The 24,313-nt window shown below is 39.8% G+C and overlaps 2 protein-coding genes across 4 annotated transcripts in view; one reads left to right on the plus strand and one right to left on the minus strand.

Annotated features, from left to right (window-relative positions):
* LOC141757915 (5-hydroxytryptamine receptor 4) overlaps positions 1-14,893 on the minus strand; it is a 50,168-nt gene extending 35,275 nt beyond the window's left edge. For all 3 annotated transcript variants that reach the window (XM_074618850.1, XM_074618849.1, XM_074618852.1), the window contains exon 1: positions 14,763-14,893. The gene's annotated coding sequence lies outside the window, so the exon portion shown is untranslated. The remainder of the gene's footprint in view (positions 1-14,762) is intronic.
* A 2,946-nt stretch (positions 14,894-17,839) lies between these two features.
* LOC141757916 (cytochrome P450 26B1-like) overlaps positions 17,840-24,313 on the plus strand; it is a 28,403-nt gene continuing 21,929 nt past the window's right edge. The window contains exons 1-6 of the mRNA XM_074618853.1: positions 17,840-18,328; positions 21,639-21,716; positions 22,371-22,455; positions 23,051-23,086; positions 23,346-23,485; positions 23,819-23,942. Of these exons, the coding sequence (XP_074474954.1) occupies positions 18,139-18,328; positions 21,639-21,716; positions 22,371-22,455; positions 23,051-23,086; positions 23,346-23,485; positions 23,819-23,942 (653 nt within the window). The 5' untranslated portion in view covers positions 17,840-18,138. The remainder of the gene's footprint in view (positions 18,329-21,638; positions 21,717-22,370; positions 22,456-23,050; positions 23,087-23,345; positions 23,486-23,818; positions 23,943-24,313) is intronic.

Raw genomic sequence — 24,313 nt, forward strand, 5'->3', positions numbered from 1 at the left:
ATGCCACTTTTGTCATGTCATCAGATGGTGTCCTTAATACATGTCCAAGCCATCTCCATCTTCTTCTTATCAATATTGTTTCCATGTCCAAGCACCCTGTCGTTTGGTGTAGTTCATGGTTTGTGATCTTTCTAGGCCAGAATATCCTCATGATCTTTCTGAGGCGGGTGTTGTGAAAGCTAGAAAGCTTGCCTATGTCTTTTTCAGTCATTCTCCAGCACTCGGCACCATATAGAAGTACTGATAGTACACAGCTGTTGTATAACTTTAACTTGGTGTTTCTAGTTATGTGTGTTGACTTCCAGATGTTTCCAAGTCTTAGAAATGCTGTCCTTGCTTTTCCTAATCTAGCCATAATGTCTTGGTCAGCTCCACCATCTGATGTTACCCGGCTTCCGAGGTATGTGAAAGATGACGTACATGTCAGTTGTTGTCCATTTAGCTTTATGACAGGTGGTTCTTTCATGTTGAGGGGCATGACTTCTGTTTTCTTGATGTTGATCTTAAGTCCCAGCATGCTTGCATTCTTCTGTAGTCTAGATGTTTTGTCTTGCATGTGACTTGGTAGATGTGATAGGAGAGCAAGGTCGTCAGCATAGTCTAAGTCCTCTAAGTTGGAAAAGAGGGTCCATCTGATGCCAGTGTTTGAGTTGTTTAGGGTTTTTCGCATTACCCAGTCCACAACTACAATGAACAACAGGGACGACATCACACACCCCTGTCTCACTCCTGATTTAACAAGGAAGCTAGTGTCTTTCGTGCATCCTACTATGCATCTGAAGTCAGTGTAGAACACTTTCACAAGTGTAAGAAATCAATAATGTGACACAAAAATGGTCCGCCAGAGTCCAACATCAGAACTGCGGCCATAGCAACGGTCTGTTATACATAGCAACCGTCTGCTATAAAGAAATAACAGACCGTAGAACGCCGTGATTGACCAATCAGATTCGACAAAGCTGTCTAATAAGCATATTTATTTATAACATAGATAGATAGATATATAGATATATAGATAGATATATAGATAGATAGATAGATAGATAGATAGATAGATAGATATATAGATAGATAGATAGATAGATAGATAGATAGATAGATAGATGGATTGAGATTGACTGATAAACAAAAACAAACGGGCAGACAGACGATGTAGGAGGATTGACTGACTCATCTTGATGTGAGCTGTAATTAGAAGATGCTCACTCGCCATCTGGGAAACTTCCTGATCTTCTGGGCTGCACAAACTGCCTACCTGATGCACGTCTGAAAACCTGACTGACAAAGTTTATGTGCGTGTCAAATCCTCTGGAAAGATGTAGTTTTCTCCTGATGCTATCACATCCTAATCAGATTAACCTTGTCTTCAACGGCTACCATATCACTCAGTGACAACAGGTCAGGACTATTTTATATACAGCATATCAGCCTCTATCTCTCAAGAGGTGTACCACGAGGTCAGTGAGAAGACGCTGAGATGTCCTTAAGATACTAAAGTGCATTTCTTTGCATTTCAGTTGATTTTCCAGCAGGTGTACGGACACAAGCATAATTTGCAATGTGCTGACTGCTTGACATCGTGTCCACAAGCGTGTGCTAAAATCATTTATGATGCAACAAAAAAAACTCTGAAAGTCGCACTCATTTGATTAAACAGTAGTTTTGTGTTGTGACCAATGCTTCACTGTTAACACAACAAATGCAGCAAATTAAATGCTCTTTAACTCTCCAGCCACTTGTTTTCTTGTCAGGTGGGAAGTAAACACTTCTCACATAATCTCACACCTCAGATTGTGAGAGGGCTGAACCGTGTGTGTGCGTGTGTGTGCGTGTGTGTGCGTGTGTGTGCGTTTATATGCACATATTTTTGTTTGTATGTGGAGGAGGAGTCTCTGGTCCTGTTGCCAAGGAGACTGAGAGGTATCAAGCTCTGCAGACTCTCCTCTTGTAATTTTAAATGTTTGAGTAAGGACGGCTGGCTCTTAAACAAGCTAGTGCCGGGGCAAACACTCTCACCTGAGGCTGTGCTGTAAAAGTGTGTGTAATGTCTGTGAAGCAGCTGCTTGATCAGTGTTGATATACATTAGAAAATAGCATCGTGGGATAAGTATGATATAAAATGTTAACAGAAATCCCCATGAAAACACCAAAGCCATAAGTGAATTTATCCTTCTTGCCTGTGTAACCAAGGCCTAGTGTAGCTTATTTCTCTGTGTTATAGACCTCCACTGATGTCAAAGATAATTTAAAACACATCAATGAGTCATGTTCCTTAATTACCATTAACATGGGCACAGTAGTTCATGTTGAGTCAATACCAAATTCATCATCCTGGTGCCGTAAATACTCACAAGAGCAACAAATGTGTATTAATCCGCCACTGAAAATAGTCCCCAACAAAAGCACTATTTACTTTTGTTTGAGTAACATTGTTAAAAACTACAGTGCCCAAGTGTTTTAGGAGATTTAGGCTTTTTAAAAAAACATTAAAGTATATTATACTGTGGCGGATTTTTAAAGATTCAAGTCTTCAGTGGGTCCTGATGGACTTTGGGTTGAGTGCCACAGAAAGGGTAGGGAAGTTGTTGAGAATTAAGAAACAAACTAACACAGTGTTGGTTTTGGTCATTTCATGGGATTATTTGACAATAATACAACGTATTATATATTTTAAGGGTAAATACGTTAGTATACATTGACTAAATCCACAGGGATTATTCTTGTTTTTTTGTTATTTACTCGGTTCCACTTTCCCAGAATCTGTACGCTTGTTTCATTTGGTGATTCCTACATGTCCTACTGTACAGTACAATGCATTCATGCAGTTTGTGCAGGCAAGACACTCCTGTTCTGCAGAGCATATAATAACGTACTATTAAGTATGCCATTACCAGCAAACTGTTCACACTAAAGTATCGTATCGCATCGCATCGCATCGCATCGCATCGCATCGCATCGCATCGCATCGCATCGCATCGCATCGTATCGTATCGCCTCGTATCGTATCGTATCGTATCGTATCGTATCGTATGACTGTATAGATCACGATGTTAACAGTGTTCTGGCCTGAGAAAAAGAAACTTTCAGTAATTATTTTTAGCCACTAGGTTCTGCTGATTCTTTTTTGTAATATACAGGCTTTATTGCTTGTCCTTTGAACCCTGTAGACCATCTTTGTTTTCCTTTCACTCCTGGGTAGAAAGCACATTGTGGAACCGTTCAGTCAAAGCATCTACATCCATCTTCTTTTGGAATCTCTTAAAGAAGCATTGTCTGTAAGTGCAGGTTTTATAAGATGCCCATATTTGCGTCGATGTTTATATTTTGTGTGGATGGCTAGTTTAGACCAAGTTTTTATGTGTTATGCACTACTCATTGTTCACCATGTAACCTGACCCATTAATGGCTTTCAGTTAGCTATATGGGTAGCCAGATATATCAAATAGGCTTCATGAGGCATATATAATAGGCATGATGGAAATGTATATTAATGAGGCTTATCTTACTCATTGTTTCCTCTATTTTCTTTCTTCATTTCAGTTTTACTCCATTCTCATACTGTCAATGCTAAACGGTGGTGGAGTCATCTGTCTGTTTAGTTACGGAAGGGGACTCTTTGATGAGGGCAGAACAACCGGTCCGAGCTATTGAATGAACATTGAAAATTGTTTATCACCAATCAACATTACCTCTTCCATTAAATGTGATGTTTTCCAGTATTATTTTAAGGCAAATTAAAATTAATAAATGAAACAGAATCCAGAAAGTCTTCCTGGATGAATCGTCCTCAAGTGGTGCAGACAACCATGGGGAAAAAATGAAGGCACTATATAGCATATAGGCAATAAAACAGACCAACGTGTATTGACTCGAGGTCTTCATCGGGGTCTCTAAAATTATTAAATATTTTAGTGTTAAATATGTTTTCTGCAGTACATTTCCTACATTAACGTCACTCGCCATCATTCGTATTATTTTATCCAACAGTTAATTATTTAAACCGTCTGCCTGGCTGTCCGCCATTGGACAGTTTGAAGAGCCGCAATGCATTTTGGGGCATGTCCAGTAAGCTCATGTCTCATACTCAGAAATTCTTGCTATTAAGTAGTAGGCTATACATCATTTCTCGCGTACACAAACTCCCCATATTATGCAGTTTGAATGACTACATACTTAATTTTACATCATATGTAGTAGAATAGTGCTTGTATGCGATTTTGAACACAGCCTCCGTCTCTTCTACAATGAATCTCGCACTTAATGATGTCACTTTCACTTTTTCTTTTAGGTCTGTCAATATTTTTGGAGTGCGTCTTTAAACATTTGCCAGTGGACGGTATGATTAGGAGGTGTTGTTTACTCATATGTTAAGACCTGCAAACAACGCTGGACGCCAAGCTTCTTTTTCCAAAGGCACTTCACACAGAAGCCTGGTGTGTTTGTGCTTGAGGATTGTGTTTGTCTTTAAAGAGCCATCCATGCACGCCGCACAAGCTCAAGGTCCTGAATCGACCAGGACTATAACTTTAACGTTAAATGTCACCACTTCTGCCCTTTACACTTTAGTGAAAACACAATCTGATCTTGAAACTTCAGAAACATTTTTTAAAACTGATATTTAAGTCATATTGTATTATAAGTGAGGCTCTTCACCTCGATTGACTTGGAGCTGATGGAAAGATGATGAGTTTATTTTGCCACTATTTTTACGGCAGTGTAACTTAAAGAGTGCAAAACAGAAAGCAGAACCCCTGTCAGTTTAACTCAGCAATGATCAGCCAAAAGCAAAAAACACCATCCGGTCTCTCTCTCACACACACACAGACACACCGAGCCAAGGAGTTTTGATTCTACAATATTATGTTAACTGAAAGAGGCAGGCAGGAAACACATTAGAACTGGAGAAATGACAAACGTGTAAAATTTGCTCAAGAACCAATTGGTTTGGGACGCCATTCAAAACCATGAAATAACTCCCACCATCACTACCAGCAGCACCAGCAGGCAGCACACCAACACACAAACACTTCTCTCTGGTTGGGAGGGAAAAGGCCTCTTCAGTAGAACCATGTAACACTAAACTCTCAACTCTAAATTGCGACCAATACACATTAAATTGTTAAATCTGCAGTGGAAAGAGCATTTAGAGTGTACTGAATGTCACTCTGTGGAAAAAACAATTTCAAGTGGTGGTCTCTCAGATCCTTGTTTTTTTTGTCTCCATCTTCCTTGCACAGCACTTGTTAATGTTGTTTTTTCTTCACTGCAATGCCCAGGGGTCACCTGCCAATCAAATTCATGTTTTCTGCCTTTGGATTCTCTATTCATTAAGGTTTTATATAGATGATGCTCTTTTCTCTGTCTGTGTAGCCGCGATGTCTAACAACATATCCTCATCATGGTTCGTATGATTTCTTACGAAAAGTGATTCCTCATGTTTCATGCGTTTTCCTACGAATGTCCAGCAACACGTGACGCATGTGTCAATTTCTGCTCTAGTCTTTTCAAAATAAAACTACTTAGTTAGGTTTAGGCAACAAAACGACTTACTTACGTTTAGGAAAAGATCGACTTGGTATAGGTTAGGCAACAAAATTACTTAGTTAGGTTTAGGAAATGATCGTGGTTTGGGTTAAAATAACTACGGAAGTGTCATAACTTAAGTACGTAAGTTACGTGACAAATAAATCAACGCTGACTTCTGGTTTCACAGGATTACGAATGTCGGTCTCCTGGGCTTAAGTCCGGTGTTTTTTTGACCCACCCATCCATGCCGACCTCCTCCCTACGCGCCGTCTTTATACTTCCTGGTTCACAATTACATGGATTACATATGAATTGATTTTGTTGGATATATACTTTTTTTGTAGGTATTGCTACGAACGGTTTATGAGAACAGCCTGCACTGCTCCTGCTAGCAACCCACTTCCAGTGTTGCAAGTTACTTGAAAATGGGATCAATTATTCATTCTATAATACCCACTGAAATTAGTAATTAAATGACTTGGCTAATTACTCAAAAAATTATTATTATTATTATTAGTAATGTTATTATTAATATTCTTATTCTTATTCTTATTCTTATTATTAATAATAATAATAATTAAAAAAAATCATAATTATAAAATATTCATAATTTTGAAATACATCAATTCATTTCTAGCATTAACAATATTTTTCGGTGTGTGAACACGATTACTGTATTTTCTTAATATGGACCCCAGGAATAGTAGTTGTTGCCAAGGTAACTAATTAAAGGGATCCAAATAAACAACGAAAAGCAACATTTTATCTCCAGAAATCGTCTGTGCACCTTCTGTGCAGCAAAATGAATCTGCCGCTCCAACAAGGTTGAACAAAAACCCTCAAACGTGACCTCATATCAATAATGTCACCTGCAAAATTACTGAATATTCAAAAAAAACTTCATTTATCCTCATTTTGAAGAGGCTGCTGGATTTTCCATGCATACAGGGCCGCACTAAACCACACACTTCTAGCCTGCTGCATGCATGGCTGGAGCAAGATGCAACTGTGAGCGGATGGAGCGTGTCCTCTGAATGAAGCTGTGTGGGTGAGGGTAATGGGTTGTGAGCAGGTAATTGAGCGTGCCGGGCTCGTCACAATAAGGGTGCCAGCTCGCTGGGTGATGGGGGTATACGGAGAATGACTGCGGAACAAAGTGAATGACACACAAACGTGTGCATGAAGCACACACACACACACATAAAAGTTACAAATGCGAAAGACAGGCAGGCTGTGGAAATAAAGCCTCTACCCGGGGCCATCAGCCACTGTGTGCCTCCCCATGGATTTAGTTAGGACTGATCAGTTTTCCACTTTCTCATAGCACCACTGTCCACATCAATATCTCTTTCTGCATACGCGCTGCCGGGAAATCATGCTTAAAATACGCTCAAGGAAGCAATTATATGCCAACCAATAAAAAAGAAACAAATAACAGTAAAAAGCTTCTTCCCAAAAAGATTTGACGCCAAATCAAACATAAATAATAAAAGCAACAACTGGTTAAAATGGCATTAATTCATTCTCAGATGTATATTGGTTAACCTTTCCAACATAAGTCCAAGTATTCAAAGAAAACTCCTATCCATACATACAAATCTCGTTCCACATACATTCTACTATTGATAACATTTAGCTGAGAAGTGTTACCTATAAGCTTTGTCCAGCACCAGTGAAGAGATTGATGTGCAACAATAAACCATCTCATTCAACTCATGTACATATAGCCAAAAAGAAGAAGAAGAAAAATCTTCCCTGTTCCACCAGAAAAGAAACCCTCACCTGTCTAACTTTTACCTACTTCCTTTAGTCAGTAACATGTAGAAGGTCAACAATGATTCAGGTATTTCCAACACAAGCCTGAAATGTAATTCTAGCAGTGTTAAGAGATAGACATACTAACAGCTACATCTGTGTGGTGGGGAGACAAGGAAGTAGCTTGGATAAGTAACAGTTTCAGCTTCAGAAGGTCTGCAGAACAACTGACACTTATTGAACATTAAGTATTTGTCCATTTGGAGAAATCGAAGGTTTCACTCATTGGCTGTCCGCAATTTCAATCACAGAAATTTCTACTCACTTCTTGACGAAACCAGTGCACTGTGTTTTATTAGTCCAGCGGGAAACCCCTGTTCACTAAGATGGTACAATACAGGTATTCTACAAATCAATTAAGTCAACTAATACTGTCAGCACTACATTGCATCACTTTGTGTAGTGTAAAAGTGAGGTAAAAATATCTGGCTGTCATATGCCAGTCAAAAAAAGAAAGCCATTAAAGAGGACCTATTATGTTTATTTTCAGGTGCAAAAACAAAATCAAAAAAATTCAACTCAGAGCAGAAAAGCTCCTGGCGTCGTTTACTTTTTTTTTTCTCAACGTGGTGACTTTTGCTGGAGCTTTAAGACTTTATCTGAACAGAAAACAGCAGGAGGCAAATTAGTGCGGCACTTGAGATATCGGGAAAGTACTATTAACTATTTGGGTTGCGTACAGTTCATGGTTTGTATTAAGATAATGCTAGCACTCATTTGGTGGTTGCCTAGCAACAATATATAAATTATAAAGATGCAGCAAACTGCAAAAAACGCTCGGGCAACCAAAAGGCAGTGTGGCATGCCTCGCTTTTTCCATTTGCAAAACACGCTCTGTCCTCAGCTTGCTCTGATTGGTAGGCAGGTATTATGCAAATGTGTTCCTTGGTGACATCACCACATTTCGGAAGAAAAGGCGGGACTTCAAGTGAGGCCCTCCAGTCAGTTCAGGAGCAGTGTTACTGTGGGGGGAGAGTAACTTTGGGCTTTCTAACTTTGCAGACCTTTTACATGCACAAAACCTATATAACACACTTAAGGAAAAGGAAAAAGCACAAAAGCATAACAGGTCCTCTTTAAACAACATTATGGCTTGCAAAAGTATTGCTATAACAACCCCACATTCCTCCTCTCTGCATCTAGACCTACAGAGCACTAGCTAGTACACATAGTGCTTGTTCAGGTGAAGGTGTAGTTGTGTGTTTCTCAGTGGGTGGAGTTACTCAGTCACACGTTGTTTTTTCATATACCGGAAAATAATAAACGGCCGCAAATGGCTTCCTAAATGAGCCCTGATCTCTTAAACAGCACTGACTGTGTTTCAACAAACTGTGAAGAACAGAAAGTATAGAAGAGTCTGGATGACTGACACAAATGTAAAGGAAAACTGACTGTGATTATCCTTCCATACTGTATCCGCAATAGGACCAAAACAAAGAGCATATGTCAATGTTGACGGCACCGTGTTGAATTTACTACTGCCTATGCGATAACTTATCTCTGATAACCAAGAGCCAAAAATGGATATGTTGCTTTGGGTGAGGTGACATTGATAATGAATACGGCCTAGCTAGCGCTGGGAATCAGGCTAATGAGTTGGCGTTGGTACAGACGGCCTAAAATTAGCCCGAAGGCGGTGGCGGCTCTCTCCTAAATGTCTACAGGGAGCGGCTAATAAGGACAGGCGATAGCAGGCACAAGAAGTTAACTGTTTCTGGGGAAACGCAAAGATCATGCAGGGCTGATCCCATAAATCACTTTTTCTGTGACTAACATACTGTTTTACCTTCATTCGCCAGGGGCAAGTCACTTGAGTCTGTCAACACCAGTTTGTTTCACCGGCCTGATTCATTTACAGATGCTCATACCTGGGAAGTGGCCAGTGCTGTCCGTCTGGTTACGGCTGCCAGCTACAGTTGGAATTGTATCTTGCTTAGGCTTTCAATTTTTGCATGAGGTAGGAGTGCTTATTTTCTCCAAAGATGATTACATTTTTTATGAAATAAATATTCTAATAATGGTTAAATCACCATGACGGCTTGTTTTCACAAATGCTCTTTTGTTTATTTTTGTCCCAGATGCTGCAGAGGTTACACCATTTGGGACTATTTATCCCTGGGAAACAATTTAAGGGAAGATGAGCAATGAGCAATATGAGGATTTATTCTTATTGTCAATGCTGAATCGGACCAATGCTGTGCGTTTAAAGGATTACACGGTGCGGACTCCATGTAATATGTTGTACCTGTGGACAAAGCCAAAAGATGTTGGCAAGCTAATGCTGGTTTGGACAAGATTTACTGAGAACAGGAGACATGTCAAGGGAAAGCAGTGCGAGCCAGAGAGGGGATTTAAACAATGGCCTATGGGGAATTGCTATTGGATGACACAACTGCATCAGAATTGTTTGAAAACACTACATCCCGTGCGACAGCTTGGACATACGCCAGTCTAACTAAATAGAAGTAATCTCTTAATATATGTAATACTTTATGCTTTAGCAAAAACTGCAGGCAATCAGAACAGAACAGTGGGAAGATTATTTTTGGGGCATTTTATGCCTTTATTTGACAGTGACAGTGGAAAGACAGTAGGGGAATGACAGCAAATGGTCCGACCAGCTGGGAATCAAACTGGGGACTCGCTGCGTGGGGCATTTGCGGCCATATGGTATGCGCCCCACTCGACGCCTTCACGTCGCCCGCTGAGCTGCCATTTCCTTTTTTAAAGATTGTTTTTCAGGCATTTTTTATGCCTTTATTTCACATTGAAAGTGGTGAGAGACAGGAAACGTGGGGAAAGAGAGTACTCAGGGGACTCGCTGCTAAGGGCATTTGCGACCATGTGGTATGCGCCCTAATCACTCGGCTACTTTGATTTTTATTATGTTTGATTACATCAATTAAATTGTATATATTTCAAGAGAGATCAGTGAATGAGACCCTAAATCCACTGTCCTCTGTTGCCATGTCACTAGCCAAATACATACTGTATTTCATCCAAACTCGCCTCATCCTTCATGAAAACAACATGCTGGAGGAAATCTCACAAAATGATCTCTGCTCCCAAAATGTTTCCGTTTGATTAGTTAATGGTTAACTTAAAGGTACAGTGTGTAGGATCTGGCGCATTTGGCGGTGTGGTTGCAGATTGCAACCAACTGAGACTTCTCCCGTGTGCCAAGCGTGTAGGACAACTAAGGTGGCCGATGCGCAAACATGAGAACAGTGTTTGGTTTGTCTGTTCTTGGTTACTGTAGAAACATGACGGAGCAACATGGCAGACTCCGTGAAAAGGACACACTCCCTATGTAGATATAAACGGCTCATTCTAAGCTAACGATGACACAATGATTATTATTTTTTGGTGATTATACACTAAAGAAAACATACTTATACTTATACTTTCGAAATAGTCATAACACTCTCTAAACTGTAAGTGTCACAACTGTTTGATGGGACATCACAACTCTGTTACATGTCTGCAAAAGGTAGTAACTCACCAAAAATACTTCATTCATGCATCAAAACCTAGTTATTGTGTCTGTAAATTGGCCAGTGCCACCAAAATCAGAAGTTGTTTTGTCATCGTGTGAGCCGTACTGGTCAAAATGTTTAGACCGAAAATGTTACTTATATACAAATCTCTGTTTTGTTCTACTTTTTGTTGACACTGAGTACTTACTGTATTATACCAGAACATAATTTGTGTCTAGCTGATTGCTGTTGTTTATCTGCACTGAGCTTTTTAGGTTTCCGATTTCAACGGAGGTCAAAGTTTACTGAAAGTCAAAAGGCCTGCTGTAGTGCATAGAAAAAGGATATGCACATTATTGTATGTATACAGTACATTTATTTGTGTAGAAATGTGTTACATGTACTGTAAACAGAAAATTTCCCTTTGATCTTTCATGTGAAGTCATATACACTAAACAGAAAATTTGCCACAAAATGACATCCGTGTTAAAAATAAGTGAAGCAAAAAACAACAAATTGTACCGCCTCAAAGTACGTAACACCGTGTTATGTTCATCATTTTGCGATGTCATGGCGCAAACGATGAAAGAATGTTTAGTAAGTAAGTTATTTAAGTTGTAAAGAGGATGAAAATCATACTGAGTATCAACTCATCAGTTTTGATCAGCAATATACAGTATGTGAAAGTGGTTATTGTACTTAGTCTTTTGCACATGTGCCAAAACACGTGCAATTTGCATGAATGGGAGAAATTTGAATCTGTTCAGAGATTTGAATTTACTGTTTTGAAAAAAAAAAAAATTCTCATTCAAGAATTGATCCAAAGGGAACAAGAAAAACTTTAATATTATATTCCATTTCTGCCAATAGGTCCAGCTAAATGGTGCACACTGTTCCTTTAATGCAGCTGCGCTCTCACAAAGGTACACACCTCACTGGGACTGACAAACTTTTGTTTTCAGTAAATTTGTGTTAGACAGGCTTAGCGTAGGTTGGTAAAGGTTAGGAGTTTAAAAAAAAGCTTGAAAACACATCATCAGAGGTTTCCTGCACTTGCCACCTGGTTTCTACACCTTTACAACACTGCATTATTTGTCTGTCACTTAGGACATTATGCTCTTCTCGCAACTTTTCATCATCTCTCTGGAACACAAACACATGCTCACATACCGTATACTACAATATACAGTGCATCAGAGCAGTACAGTCAGTGCTATTACAATGTTTACGGTCAATTAAAAGCGCAATCAATGCTGAAAAGCAGCCAAATACACAGCAGCCGCCTATCCCTGCTCAAGTGCTTTTGCATCGATGGATGGCGTGTGTGTGTGTGTGTGTGTGTGCATGAGCATACAGTATGTGTGGCTACAGTATTAGGTGAGCGTGTGTGGCTCATGTTCCTGATGGACAAACTACACTGTAATAAAGTAACAAGGACGGAGGAAAATTGCAGCACGTCAGCAGCGCTGAAATGTCAGCAATCAGTTCGCCGTGTTTGGGATAATTGAACAACAGCAAACCTTTTCATGTGTCCAGACAGCCAGCAAAACATTTTTTGAGACGTTGACGTGAAATAAAACTCTTACTAATATTTCCATGAAAGTCTCAACAGGTCAGCTGACCCAGCAATGACTGGGCAGATGACCCTGGTCTTTTTTTTATATCCATGGCTGATGCAGAGAACCTAAAGAGTCATCCAGACTGGATTATTGTAGGGTTTTGTCGTCAGGCCTGACACATGCTAGAACTAAAAAGTCTTCAAATGGTTCACGTTGAGGCTAGAATCCTAACTAAACCTATAATACACCAGTGTTAACTTCCCTTCATTGGCTTCCTATCCATGTCAGATCAGACTTTAAGGTGTTTTTGATGACCTACAGTACAAAATTGTAAATGGGCACACCCCTTCCTACCGGTCTGATCTCCTTAAACCTTATACTCCAATCACGACTTGGCGTCACTTTAGGTTTAGGCAACAAAACCACTATAGTTAGGTTTAGAAAAGAACTACATGGTTGGGCTTAAAACTACTACTTTTGTTTGCAAACACGGGATATGAACGAATGTCACCACACTTCAGGCGCACTTTCTCGGAGCATTTACTGTTGACACTGTTTACGTTATACTTAATGGAACGCATGGGTTGTTTCAGACCTATGCTAAAAGTGCCTTGTGCTGTGGTGACGAACGCCAACGGCCGTGACAAAGCCTCGGTATTTGATGCCCTGGGAATAAGAACAGGCTGGCAGGCCACAGGGCCTTCTCTTCCATACCCCCATGGTGCATAACGTCCCTAAGGACATCACACAGACATATTTTTGCCTTCACATTCAATGAATTGCTTACTCTTTTATTATTGTCTCAGCCTCAATGTATCATTTAAATCCTAGTTTGTCCTGCCGATGAGAATAATGTAAACTTCTGAAAGCCACTGCCTCTTAATAACCCTCTGCTGTTTGTGTCCCACAAGCACAGCTGTCTCTCTGCCTCTCTTTCTTTCTACTCAGGCTACTCTGTGCCGAACCATCGTCCGTCCTGGGACCTTCTCTCTCTCTCTCTCTCTCTCTCTCTCTCGTGGCTGTTGGTGCCTCATCCACATGTTGGATCTTGATCCAGGAGATTCAGCCTCTTTTCTTGTCTCTCTCTCTCTCTCTTTCTGTCAGTGCTAGTTTCATTCTCCTATCAGTGTGAATGATGTGCTTCAGTTTTGCTTCTTGTGTGTTTGTGCAGCATGTCCTGTCCCTTCCAGGCTCCACGGTGGTGAGGAGGTTGCAGCTCTGGTACCTGGAAGCTGCTTGACATCCTCCCAGATTTTTATTTTTTTTTTTTTCTCTATAATTTCACTTACAACTGTTTAAAAAATGTTAATTTTGAACTCAAGTTCTTAAAAAGAGAAGTACTTTTCATTTGTCAAGTATTTAATTCATGAGTATACAAAAATAGACTTGACTTGACCCTGAGCTCTCCTCCTCTTGTCCCGTCATAACTGTCTTTTTTTAACCTATTGCATCACATGCATACTGTATGTTTACCCATCCATACTCTCAGATGGACACACCTCTCATAAAACATGTGAGATAAGACCAGATGTTCAGATAAAGTTTAAGCACTTATTCTGGGGGGGCAACTTTCTTTGAATGTGTACTAAATATACAACACAAATGCTGTCTTAATGCAAAGTGATCTGCCTGCAGTCCATTAAACTCTGCTCCTGCATGTGGACTAATTAAGTTTTTCCTCCATAAAAGCTAATGTAACTTTTTAGAATATACCTATACACTATATTTCTGTCTGTATAAACATCTTGGCACCTGTACCTAATTTTGTTTGTGGTTTAAATAAAATAAATAGCAGCACTACAAGTGGTGAAATCAGGGACATCAGCTCATTATGAAAAAATAATTAATAGTTAGAGACTAATAGTATAAAACTGATGTGCAGTAAGTGTCCTCTAAGGGGGAAAATATAATGACCATCAAATGTAGTTCAATTATAAATTATAATACATTAAACTGTTAAAAAAAAAAAGTAATTGGGCCAACGAATGAGTCAAATAGTGAATGATAATTACAAAATCATAAACAACCAAAATGAAGTGTATTGCATTTGAGGATGGGGATGGAAACTAGATTGATTCACCACTTAAATAACCTGCTGGCATAAGTGTCAATGAATAACTGTGTCAATGATAATTAGAAAAATGTAAAACAATATATATTGCAAGCAAGCAACCAGAAAAACAATGCACATTTTCACTTCTTTAAATTTTACTTAGCCTATAATTAAATTGTCATTATCTGGTGTTTCAAGTTGAACTCGACACAGCAAAAACATGACTCTGTAACATACTACAAATTGAAATCCCTCTCATAAACATTACTTCTTCTACCTTTCTTCCTTTCTTCCTTCTATCTTGTCAAAAGTTTTCATGGAAGCTGCTCTCACCTGTGCCGGGCTCCTCTCCTCCGTTCCTCCGGTCCAGGCGCACCGGTGCTGCGTCCTGGTGTCTCTCATAGTCCGACTGAAAAGAAGAGAAGAAAAAAAAAAAAGTCCGATCTGAACGAGCTGCAGATGAGTGACACCGGGCGACAGTTCTGCCTCGTGCCACTGAGAGAGAGAGAGAGAGAGAGAGAGAGAGAGAGAGAGGGGTGATCAATGCTGCCATCATGTGGCCTTATTATGATGAGACAGATGAGATGCAGCTACACCAGTTCAGGGTGTTAAGAAGCCCTGAAACCAGTCGCTTTGTGCTGGAAGTGGAGAAAGTGTCAGTCAGGGCCGGCTCTAGACCTTTTGGTGTACTAGGTGAAATTCAGATCTGGAGCCCCCCCCCCCCCACTACCTCCCCCCCACTGCGCTCTAGGGTTAGGTCAGGGGTCAGCAACTCGCGGCTCCATTGCCACATGTGGCTCTTTAGCCTCTGTCGAGTGGCTCGCTGTGGATTTTTAAAAATGGAAATGAATAACTGTTTGTTTTTTTTATTCGAGGATATATAGCTGATATTCATGTTTTTCTAGTGTTTATATTCACACCATGAATGAGAGAGTGATGGCGAATGCATATCAGTAAACACCTTTTCAGTGCTTGTGCACATACATTTGGGTATCTGGAGTGCCAACCCACCCACAAACTGGTAAGTTTGCCAAATCGCCAAATCCTACACACTGTAAGAATCCATAATGGATCATTCAACTGAAAATCTTAAATTCTGTCAACAACGTTATAAAACTCTTTTGTTTTTCTGTGTTTCTCAGGCTAATCCATCTGTCTTCAACGACACTGTCCCCACCTGCCCGGCCTCCGTGGACGCAGAGTGATGACAAGACTGGTCTTACACTCATCATCACGCATCTCTCTCTCTGTATATAATGACACACTATATGTATGTAATGTTAAGGGCAGCACAGTGGCTCAGTGGTCAGCACTGTCGCCTGTATGGAGTTTTTTCCTAATCCAAATTGAGGGTCTGTGGATAGATGATGCAGTATGTTGTACCGACAAGATAAATGTGTGGTTTTTGGTTAAATAAATTACATTTGAAATGCATTGCTGAAAAGCTGCTAGGTTGTTACTCACAGAGATTTAGACAATTGTGTGGTATTGAATGTTTGACACCTGAAAAAAAAAAGTGCATCTACATAACACAAGTGTCAAAAAGAAAATGGTATGCAGTGCAAAGAGGACCTATTATGCTTATTTTCAGGCGCATACTTTATACTACTACATATTTGGGGTTTCTACTAGAACATGTTTACATGCTTTATTGTTAAAAAAAACCTCGTCTGAAATGTTCTATTTGAGCTCCTGTCCCTTGTTTGAGGGCGTGCTAAACATGCCGCTAGACAGGTATTATGTAAATGTGATGCTTAATGACATCACCATGTTACGGAAGAAAAGGCGGGACTTCAAGCAAAGCGTTTAAGGCAGTTCAGGAGCAGTGTTTCTGTGGGGGAGAGTTACTCCCTATGATCTGGACTTTGGGCTTTGTAACTTTGCAGACTTTTCACATGCACAAAAAACTATATAACACACTAAAGGAAATGGGGGAAAAAGCTCAATAGCATAACATAGGTCCTTTTTAAAATAATAACATTTATTGATTAAAATTCAGATCCTTCTGCATCTTTGCGTTGTCTTACATGGTTCTTTTTTATGTGGTCCCATGAGCAGAATTTTAAAAATGTTGGATTATTTCACAAATTCATTGCTTTATATTTTGTCTGTATTGATGATTAATGTGCTTATTTATTTCATAATGTGTTATTTATTTAATACTGAACAATCTGAGTCTCCACCATGCACTGTACAGAGAGTCCTGTCAATTGGTACAGGTACAAATGAAGATTAAGCAGATGCAGAGAACCTAAAGTGTCATCCAGACTGGATTATTGTAGGGTTTTGTCGTCAGGCCTGACACATGCTAGAACTAAAAGTCTTCAAATGGTTCACGTTGCAGCTAGAATCCTAACTAAACCTATAATACACCAGTTTTAGCTTCCCTTCATTGGCTTCCTATCAATGTCAGATCAGACTTTAAGGTGTTTTTGATGACCTACAGTACAAAATTGTAAATGGGCACACCCCTTCCTACCGGTCTGATCTCCTTAAACCTTATACTCCAATCAGGACATGGCGTCACTTTAGGTTTTGCCATCAAAACCACTACAGTTACCCTTAGCGGCAATTTAGGTTTAGGCAACAAAACCACTATAGTTAGGTTTAGAAAATAACTACATGGTTGGACTTAAAAGTACTACGTTTGTTTGCAAACACGGGATATGAACGAATGGCTGAGTGTTACAGGACACAAACAGCGGTCTCCTGGATGAAAGCCTTTGTTAGTTGGACCCATCATTCCCCCCTCCCACCCACCTAGTGTGTCTTTTTCACTCTTTAAACTACGTCAGCACACTCCAGGTGCACTTTCTCTGAGCATTTACTGTTGACACGGATGGATTTACGTTCTACTAAATGGAACGCACGGGTTGTTTCATACCTATGTTAAAGAGTGCCTCGTGCTGTGGTAACGAACACCAACGGCCGTGACAAAGCCTTGGTATTTGACGCCCTGGGAATAAGAACGGGCTGGCAGGCCACAGGGCCTTCTCTTCCGTGCCTCCTTGGTGCATAACCTCAGACAAACATATTCTTGCCTTCACTTTCAATTAATTGCTTATTCTTTTATTATTGTCTCAGCCTCAGTGTATCATTTAAATCCTAGTTTGTCCTGCCGACGAGAATAATGTAAACTTCTGAAAGCCACTGCCTCTTAATAACCCTCTGCTGTTTGTGTCCCAATAATAACAAAATCTATGAGTAAAATAAGTCTTAATTGGTGAATTTTTAATTGGTGGATTGAGATTTTATAGGTTGAAAAAAAAAAAAGTTGAGGAAACATTTAAAAAAACAACTTGAATGGCCATACAACCATAAACTGCCCTGGCCCTTTAAGATGAGCCAAAAAATGAGTCATGATAGCGATAGTAGCTGATTTATTACAGTAGCAGCGTAAGTATTACTGCATTAGTAATTACAAAGAACAAGGAAACAGTAACGCATCAGTAACAGGAAACCCTAAATTACGGACATCACCTGAACGCGTCACTCGGTTACCTCAGACAAACCAGTGACGGCAGGTGACATGGCAGTAATACGACACACAGGTGCTGCAGAGAGACTCGCGGATTACAATGATTAACAGGCGATGGCAGCGGGATGTACTCTGAGTTTTAGTAAAGTTTAGAGTCTCTGTCGTTTGAGCAAAGATAACTTTCACCTTTATTTGTTTTTTAAGCGCAAGTGCGTCTCCAGTCCAACCTGAATGTCTAGACTACCAGGAAACGCCGGTGTGTCGGTGATTGGAGACAAGTCTCTGGAGTTCTACCGGGACCCGGTGAGCTTCTGCCGGCTGAGGATCGAGAAACACCGGAGCAGAGTGTTTCTGTGCCGCATGCTGAACAGACCGACCGTCTTCATCTGCTCCGTGCAGGGCATGAGAGAGATGCTGTGTGGTAGGTTGTGTGTTATCTGTGTGTGGATACAGTGTGTGTGTGTGTGTGTGTAGCCACAGGTGAGCAGCAGCATCCTAGAGAGTTCAGCAGCACACCTTGTTGTTGTCAACGAGAAGTAAAAACAGCAGTATTTCAATGGTGATTTATAGATTTTGTGGTGTGCGTAAAAGTTAGAGCGAATTATTGGTCATTTAAAGGTCCCATATTATAAAAAAGTGCGTTTTTCATGTTATTATAAAGCAGGTTTAAAGGTCTATTTGTAACTTTCAGAAATGCTTGTTAACAGCGACACCTGTGGCCGTTAAGTCAACGAAAGTCAGCGTCGGGCTGGCGCTTGCTCGCTCTAAATAGACATGAACGAGCATTGCTCAAAACAGTGAGGCGACACACGTCAGCTAAAACCACAATATCACTCTATATTTCACCTGCTTGGCAGTAATATTAGCTGACCAGACGAAGGTCTCTCCATGAATCGCTGCTGATACTAGTGTTGGCTTTTCCGGTTTCAGCAAAAGCGGGTCGTGCCGGGGCTGAAGCAGGAAGAGAAACTTTATCGTCTCCCGACTGCGCCCGCAGGGAGACACCGGCACCCGGTCGGAGGCGATAACGTTTCTCGCTGCGGAGCCCCGTCACTTCACAAGACATGGAAAACCTCTGTTGGTCTGGAGGAGCTGCAGCATTTATTTCTGCACAAACGTCCACTGTACATTCACTAGATATTCTCAGAGCTAAACTAACTCTCCTGCAGTGTGTAGTGAGCGCGCATGAACGTCTAGAGGTGGAGCGAGACAGCGAGAACGAGCGCTGTGTGAGTGAAGGCAAGCAGGCAGAGGAGCAGTGTCTCCGGCCACACGCAAGCGTGCATATGCAAGCGCGCATGGGATCCCGACCCGGTAGATTTATACGCTTAAAAAGTTACAAACAGTCCATTTAAGTCCTATATAAATACTGTGAAAGTATTGAAACGCTCAATCCACGGGGAAATACACACAGCCCGTATTCAGAAACTCTGCATTTGAAACAAGCTGTCAGGATTTCTGTCCATTTGTGATGTCACAAATATACAATATTTAGACCCTTTACATGGATTTAAACGTAAACATTCTAAATGTGTCCCAGTTTATTCCTGGTTGCAGTGTATGTGAATGTCATCAACTGGCAGGAAGTACACATGGACCCAAGCTGTTGCCTAGCAACGCAATTCTGTTGCAATTCCGTCGCAATTCCGTCGAAATACGCTAAAACGGAGCGTTAAGGACAGAGGGTAAATTCAGGCATATTCAGGCCGACAGTATGAGGAAAATAAAGTTTTTTTTAACATTACAGCATGTAAACATGTTCTAGTAGAAACACAAATTACAAGTATGAACCTGAAAATGACCATAATATGGGACCTTTAATAGATTTTTGTATCTGTCACAGGGAAATTCTCTGTATCTGTAGTTTCTAGTAGTAGATCTTGTCTTGACCTTGCATCAGGATAATGAGTCAGATTTTGCTGTCAGACAAAAGAAGAAAAAAATTCCTTTATGGAGTAATATTCACCCCAGGATTAGTCTGATCTGTCATGGGAGAGACTCGTGATGTTGCTGGAGAAAAGGGGGGGGGGGGGGGGGTTACTGAGAAGAAGTTTTATTGTAGTCTGCTACCCTTCATGTGTTGTACTATGAAACATATATGATATATGAATTATTTTCCTAATATTAACGTCGACCAATAAGACGAACTACAGAAAATCATCTAGGAATATAAGGGGTGGGGGATGGGAAAATACATTTTAATGAAGTTGCTATAAACTCACCTTTAAGTGCAATTTAATGTAACTTATAAGTCATAGGAGTATAAAGACTTTCATTAAAAACAGCCTTTAAAGAAGGGTGTTGCTTATATGAACATTTTAGATATTGGTGCCAATACTATACTTGACTGTCTGTACCGAAACCAAAAGATTTGTTTTTCAATACCTCTACCATAGTCTGAAGAATATAAAAATATTTTATAAAAAATATATATTTCTCCTGTAACGGTCTGGGGGCACTCCAAAGCTCGTCCAATCAGTAAAAAAAAAAAAAAAAAAACAAGGATAGAAAATGAAAAAAGGCAGAAATACAATTTCAAATCAATAAATATAAATGAAACAATAACCCGGTTGACCCTGCCGGACCGACCCTGCTGACCCATTCTGGAGGTCCCTGTCGGTGCCCCCGTTGTGCGTCGCTGCATGTGGGCTGGGAAGCGCCCCCCTTGGCATTCTCATTGTTACTACTGTTATAATTATTATAATTGTTGTTATTATTATAATTATTATAATTATTATTACCTTGATTATGTTCCTTGTTCATTCATTTATTTATTTCCTTTCCCATGCCCTCCCTTAGTTAACTCCCTTTACTACTTGTTTATTTTTAATTTTTTCTCCTCTCTCCATATATCCACCTTAAAGACACCCCAGAATGCACACACACATTTAATATTTGTGAACAGGAAAACCTCATGTTAGAGTTTAGTATCTCGTGCCTACATATAACTTGATGAAATACCCAAATAAAAGAAATAGCAGCACACTCTTTTGATATTTAAAAAATACACATACAAAACAGGCCATTAAAGGTGCAGTGTGTGTAGGATCTGCCGGCATCGAGAGGTTGCAGATTGCAACCAACTGAAAATTTTCCTGTGCGCCAAGCGTGTAGGAGGACTACTGTGTTCAAACCAGTGTTTGGTTTGTCCGTTCTTCATCATTCTTCACTGTAGAAACATGGCAACCGGCTCCGTGAAGAGGACTCGCTTAGTATGTAGATATAAAAGTCTCATAAAAGCCAAGCTAACAAAAACACAATGATTCTTAGTTCCAGGTGATTCTACACTAAAGAAAACATACAATTTCTGCCAATAGATCCTCCTAAATGCTACACACTGTTCCTTGAACTATTTTTTTTTCAAGCAGATGTCGGGCATGCGGAAATATTTTTCCCTAAAGGATATATATATATCACAAATATTTCCAAACTTGATTTCAGTATATAAATAGTTTATTTCCCTGTGTCATGTCGTTTAACCCTCCTGTGCATTTGATATGATGATTTATTTGCATTATTGAATTCTGGTATTTTGTTACGTTGGAACTGGATAACCGTTTCCCTCCTGCTAGCTTGCTTTGTTTTTAGCACACACACACACACACACCTGCAGGCAGACTCAAACCCTGACATTGGACATTGTGTGTTTGATTGTGTTCTGACTGAGTGTGTGAGCAGTATGTATGTATATACAGTTAGTGTGGTTGTAATGAAGTTTATGTGTGTTTCAGAGAAGTCCAACGTGTTTCTGAAGGATCCAACTGACTTGATGACCAACATGTACGGTGACACCGTTGTCACCACTAATGGTAAGCACACGCACACACACACACACGAAAAAAAAACACATATAGCACAAAGCAGAACTTCGAAGGTAGCAGAAATGTATTTTTACACAGTCTGGTTTAAACTAGAGGAAGTTTACCACCACAAATGCTCTTGTAAAAAAAACCCAACTAAGATAAGAATACAAAAATAAATTTAAAAAAAATAAAATTCTAAAGCAAACAATACTAACACTTTATAAGATGCAGCCACTTATGATTTCTAGACTACAAAAAGAAAACACTTTTGCCATTCAATATACAATACAATAGCCTATACCCTACACTTGTAATATAATATGATCATAACTTTAAATTTTGGTGTTTATGCTGCACAAACTTGGAACATTTTACAACACACATTAACACGTAACACAATTGTACCTGTAGATCAATTTAAAGCCGTGATTACAAACTACTCCGCTCTTGAATGTTACTGTTTTTAACTGTTCTGTTGTTGTTTTGTTGTTTGTTTTCTCGTGAGTTAATTCCTTGTGTGTATTTATTGTATTTTAATTGTACTATCGAAACAATTGAAAATGATTCTTCGAGATTTAAATAAAGGTTAAATGAATGAATGAATGAAAATGTGCTTAAATTCAGCTTTGCGTTTGAGTAACTTGTATTTGTGTGTTTTAGGTGAGGAGGCATGTCTTCTCCGCCTGTCTCTCACCACCCTGTTCACAGGAAGTTGTTTGAAATCATCAAATGATTATATCACCAGGTAGGGAAAACAATGTTATTACAATAGTTTTTCAGCATTAGTTCATATTATATTTTGTTGAAGTAGATACCTTTGTGTTGATGTGTATTTTATGACCTCAAGAGTCACCTGTGGACCATGGAGCTCTTTCTCATTTTTTACTCTAGTTGTGTATTTAGACATTATTTGTGTCCAGCCTCTTGTACAATGGATATCCATGATGACATCAAGAGGTTGGCGGCAAGGATGTGACACAATTGCAAAGTCTTATTGCCTCGTTTCCACATAGCTCTGTGTACACATGTGAGTCAGCCGGAAGTCCATTCATTCCTATGGGAACCTACGTGATCTCCGATGTGTTTGCGAAACTCCTTCCGTCTTTTTTTTTTTTTTTTTCTTTGGTCCGTAATTTGCCTCAAATGCGTTGAAAAATTTTAAGGACACAAAACAAAACTGTTTGGAAACCAAGCATCATTGCTGCAACAATAATCTATGTCAAAGGTTTCTAGAGCAAGAACTAATCGCCTGTCGACAAATCCCTGAAACTTTTGTACTGTGTGTAATATAATGATTTAAATGCAGTGTGTGTGTTTCTTCTATCTCTTTGTCTCCACAGTGTGTGTGAGCGCTGTCTGAAGGACCTCTCTCTCAGGTAACACCTGACATAAACCTCCAGCACTCAACGCATTTACATTCATTCTTTTGGCTCCCGTATCTCCTCTTTATTTCTGTCGGCTTTTGGTTTCTTACTTTTGTTCGTCTTTACGGAAAGTTTCAATTCCCTCTGTTCTCATTAATGTACACTACGTATAGTCACTTCATCTTTACAATACAGACTAATTATTTTGGGACACCAAAGGTAACGAATCAATGTTTGAACTGTGTGTGTTTGTGTGTGTGTGTGTGTTCAGTGGCCAGCCAGAGTGTGTGTACACTGCCTTTAAGCGTCTGGGGACAGAGTTGGTGTTGGGCCTTTTTCTGAACGTGCGAGCGGAGGAACAGCCTGAACTTTTCCAGGAAATCATGCAGCTCTGCACCCAGCACTGGCATGGTAGGGGCACACAGATGTGCTGTATACACACACAAACACCAACAACTCATGCCCTTTTATTTATTTATTTATTTTTTGACCTTCCTAGGCAGTACTCCTTTCTTTCTGCAACTTTCAGTTCAAATAAATTGCTGTTTTTTATTGAAATGCAGAACTCTCACACTCTCAGAATCTTTTTTCTCTTGCAGACGTATTTAGTAACTCCGCTTTGTTATTCTGCAATACAGTATTGCAAAATCTTCCACTTCCCCTTGTATTTCAGGTCAATGAATAAGACTTTTTGTGGGGTTTTGCCCATCTTTGTGTGTTTGCTGACCAACTCCTCTTCTGCAGGTTTGATATCTGCCCCGGTCAGCTTGAAGGTTCCTCTGTGGTCGTCGGGTTTCTCCAACGCTCTGGTCGCCAGGGACAAACTGATGGTCATCATCAAAGACAAACTGGAGAATGACACTGAGGGGTGAGACTGCATAATATGTCTCTGTACCTCTGAAAAATATTTTTTGTAAGCTGAAACTAAATAAAAACTATATCATTAAGAAAAAATAAAATAAAAACTAATAACTAAAAAACTAAAATTCAAAACTATTAACCTTGCTACTTAGCCGATATTTCTATTAGATTGCTGCACACGTTTTAAGTAAATATCTGGAAGTTCCCTTTTACCTGCTTGGATGACTCTCTGCCTGAACCTTGGACTCCTACCCTTTTGCCTAATCCCTGCCTGGTTAAATCTGCCTGTCTTTATTTGTCTACTTTCCTGACTTCTGTCTGTTCTTTTGAATAAAAACAAACTTTGGTCTTTATTTGCTGATGACTGATCTTTCGCCT

The sequence above is a fragment of the Sebastes fasciatus genome, chromosome 19, assembly GCF_043250625.1.
Source record: "Sebastes fasciatus isolate fSebFas1 chromosome 19, fSebFas1.pri, whole genome shotgun sequence".
NCBI classification, from domain to species: Eukaryota; Metazoa; Chordata; class Actinopteri; order Perciformes; family Sebastidae; genus Sebastes; species Sebastes fasciatus.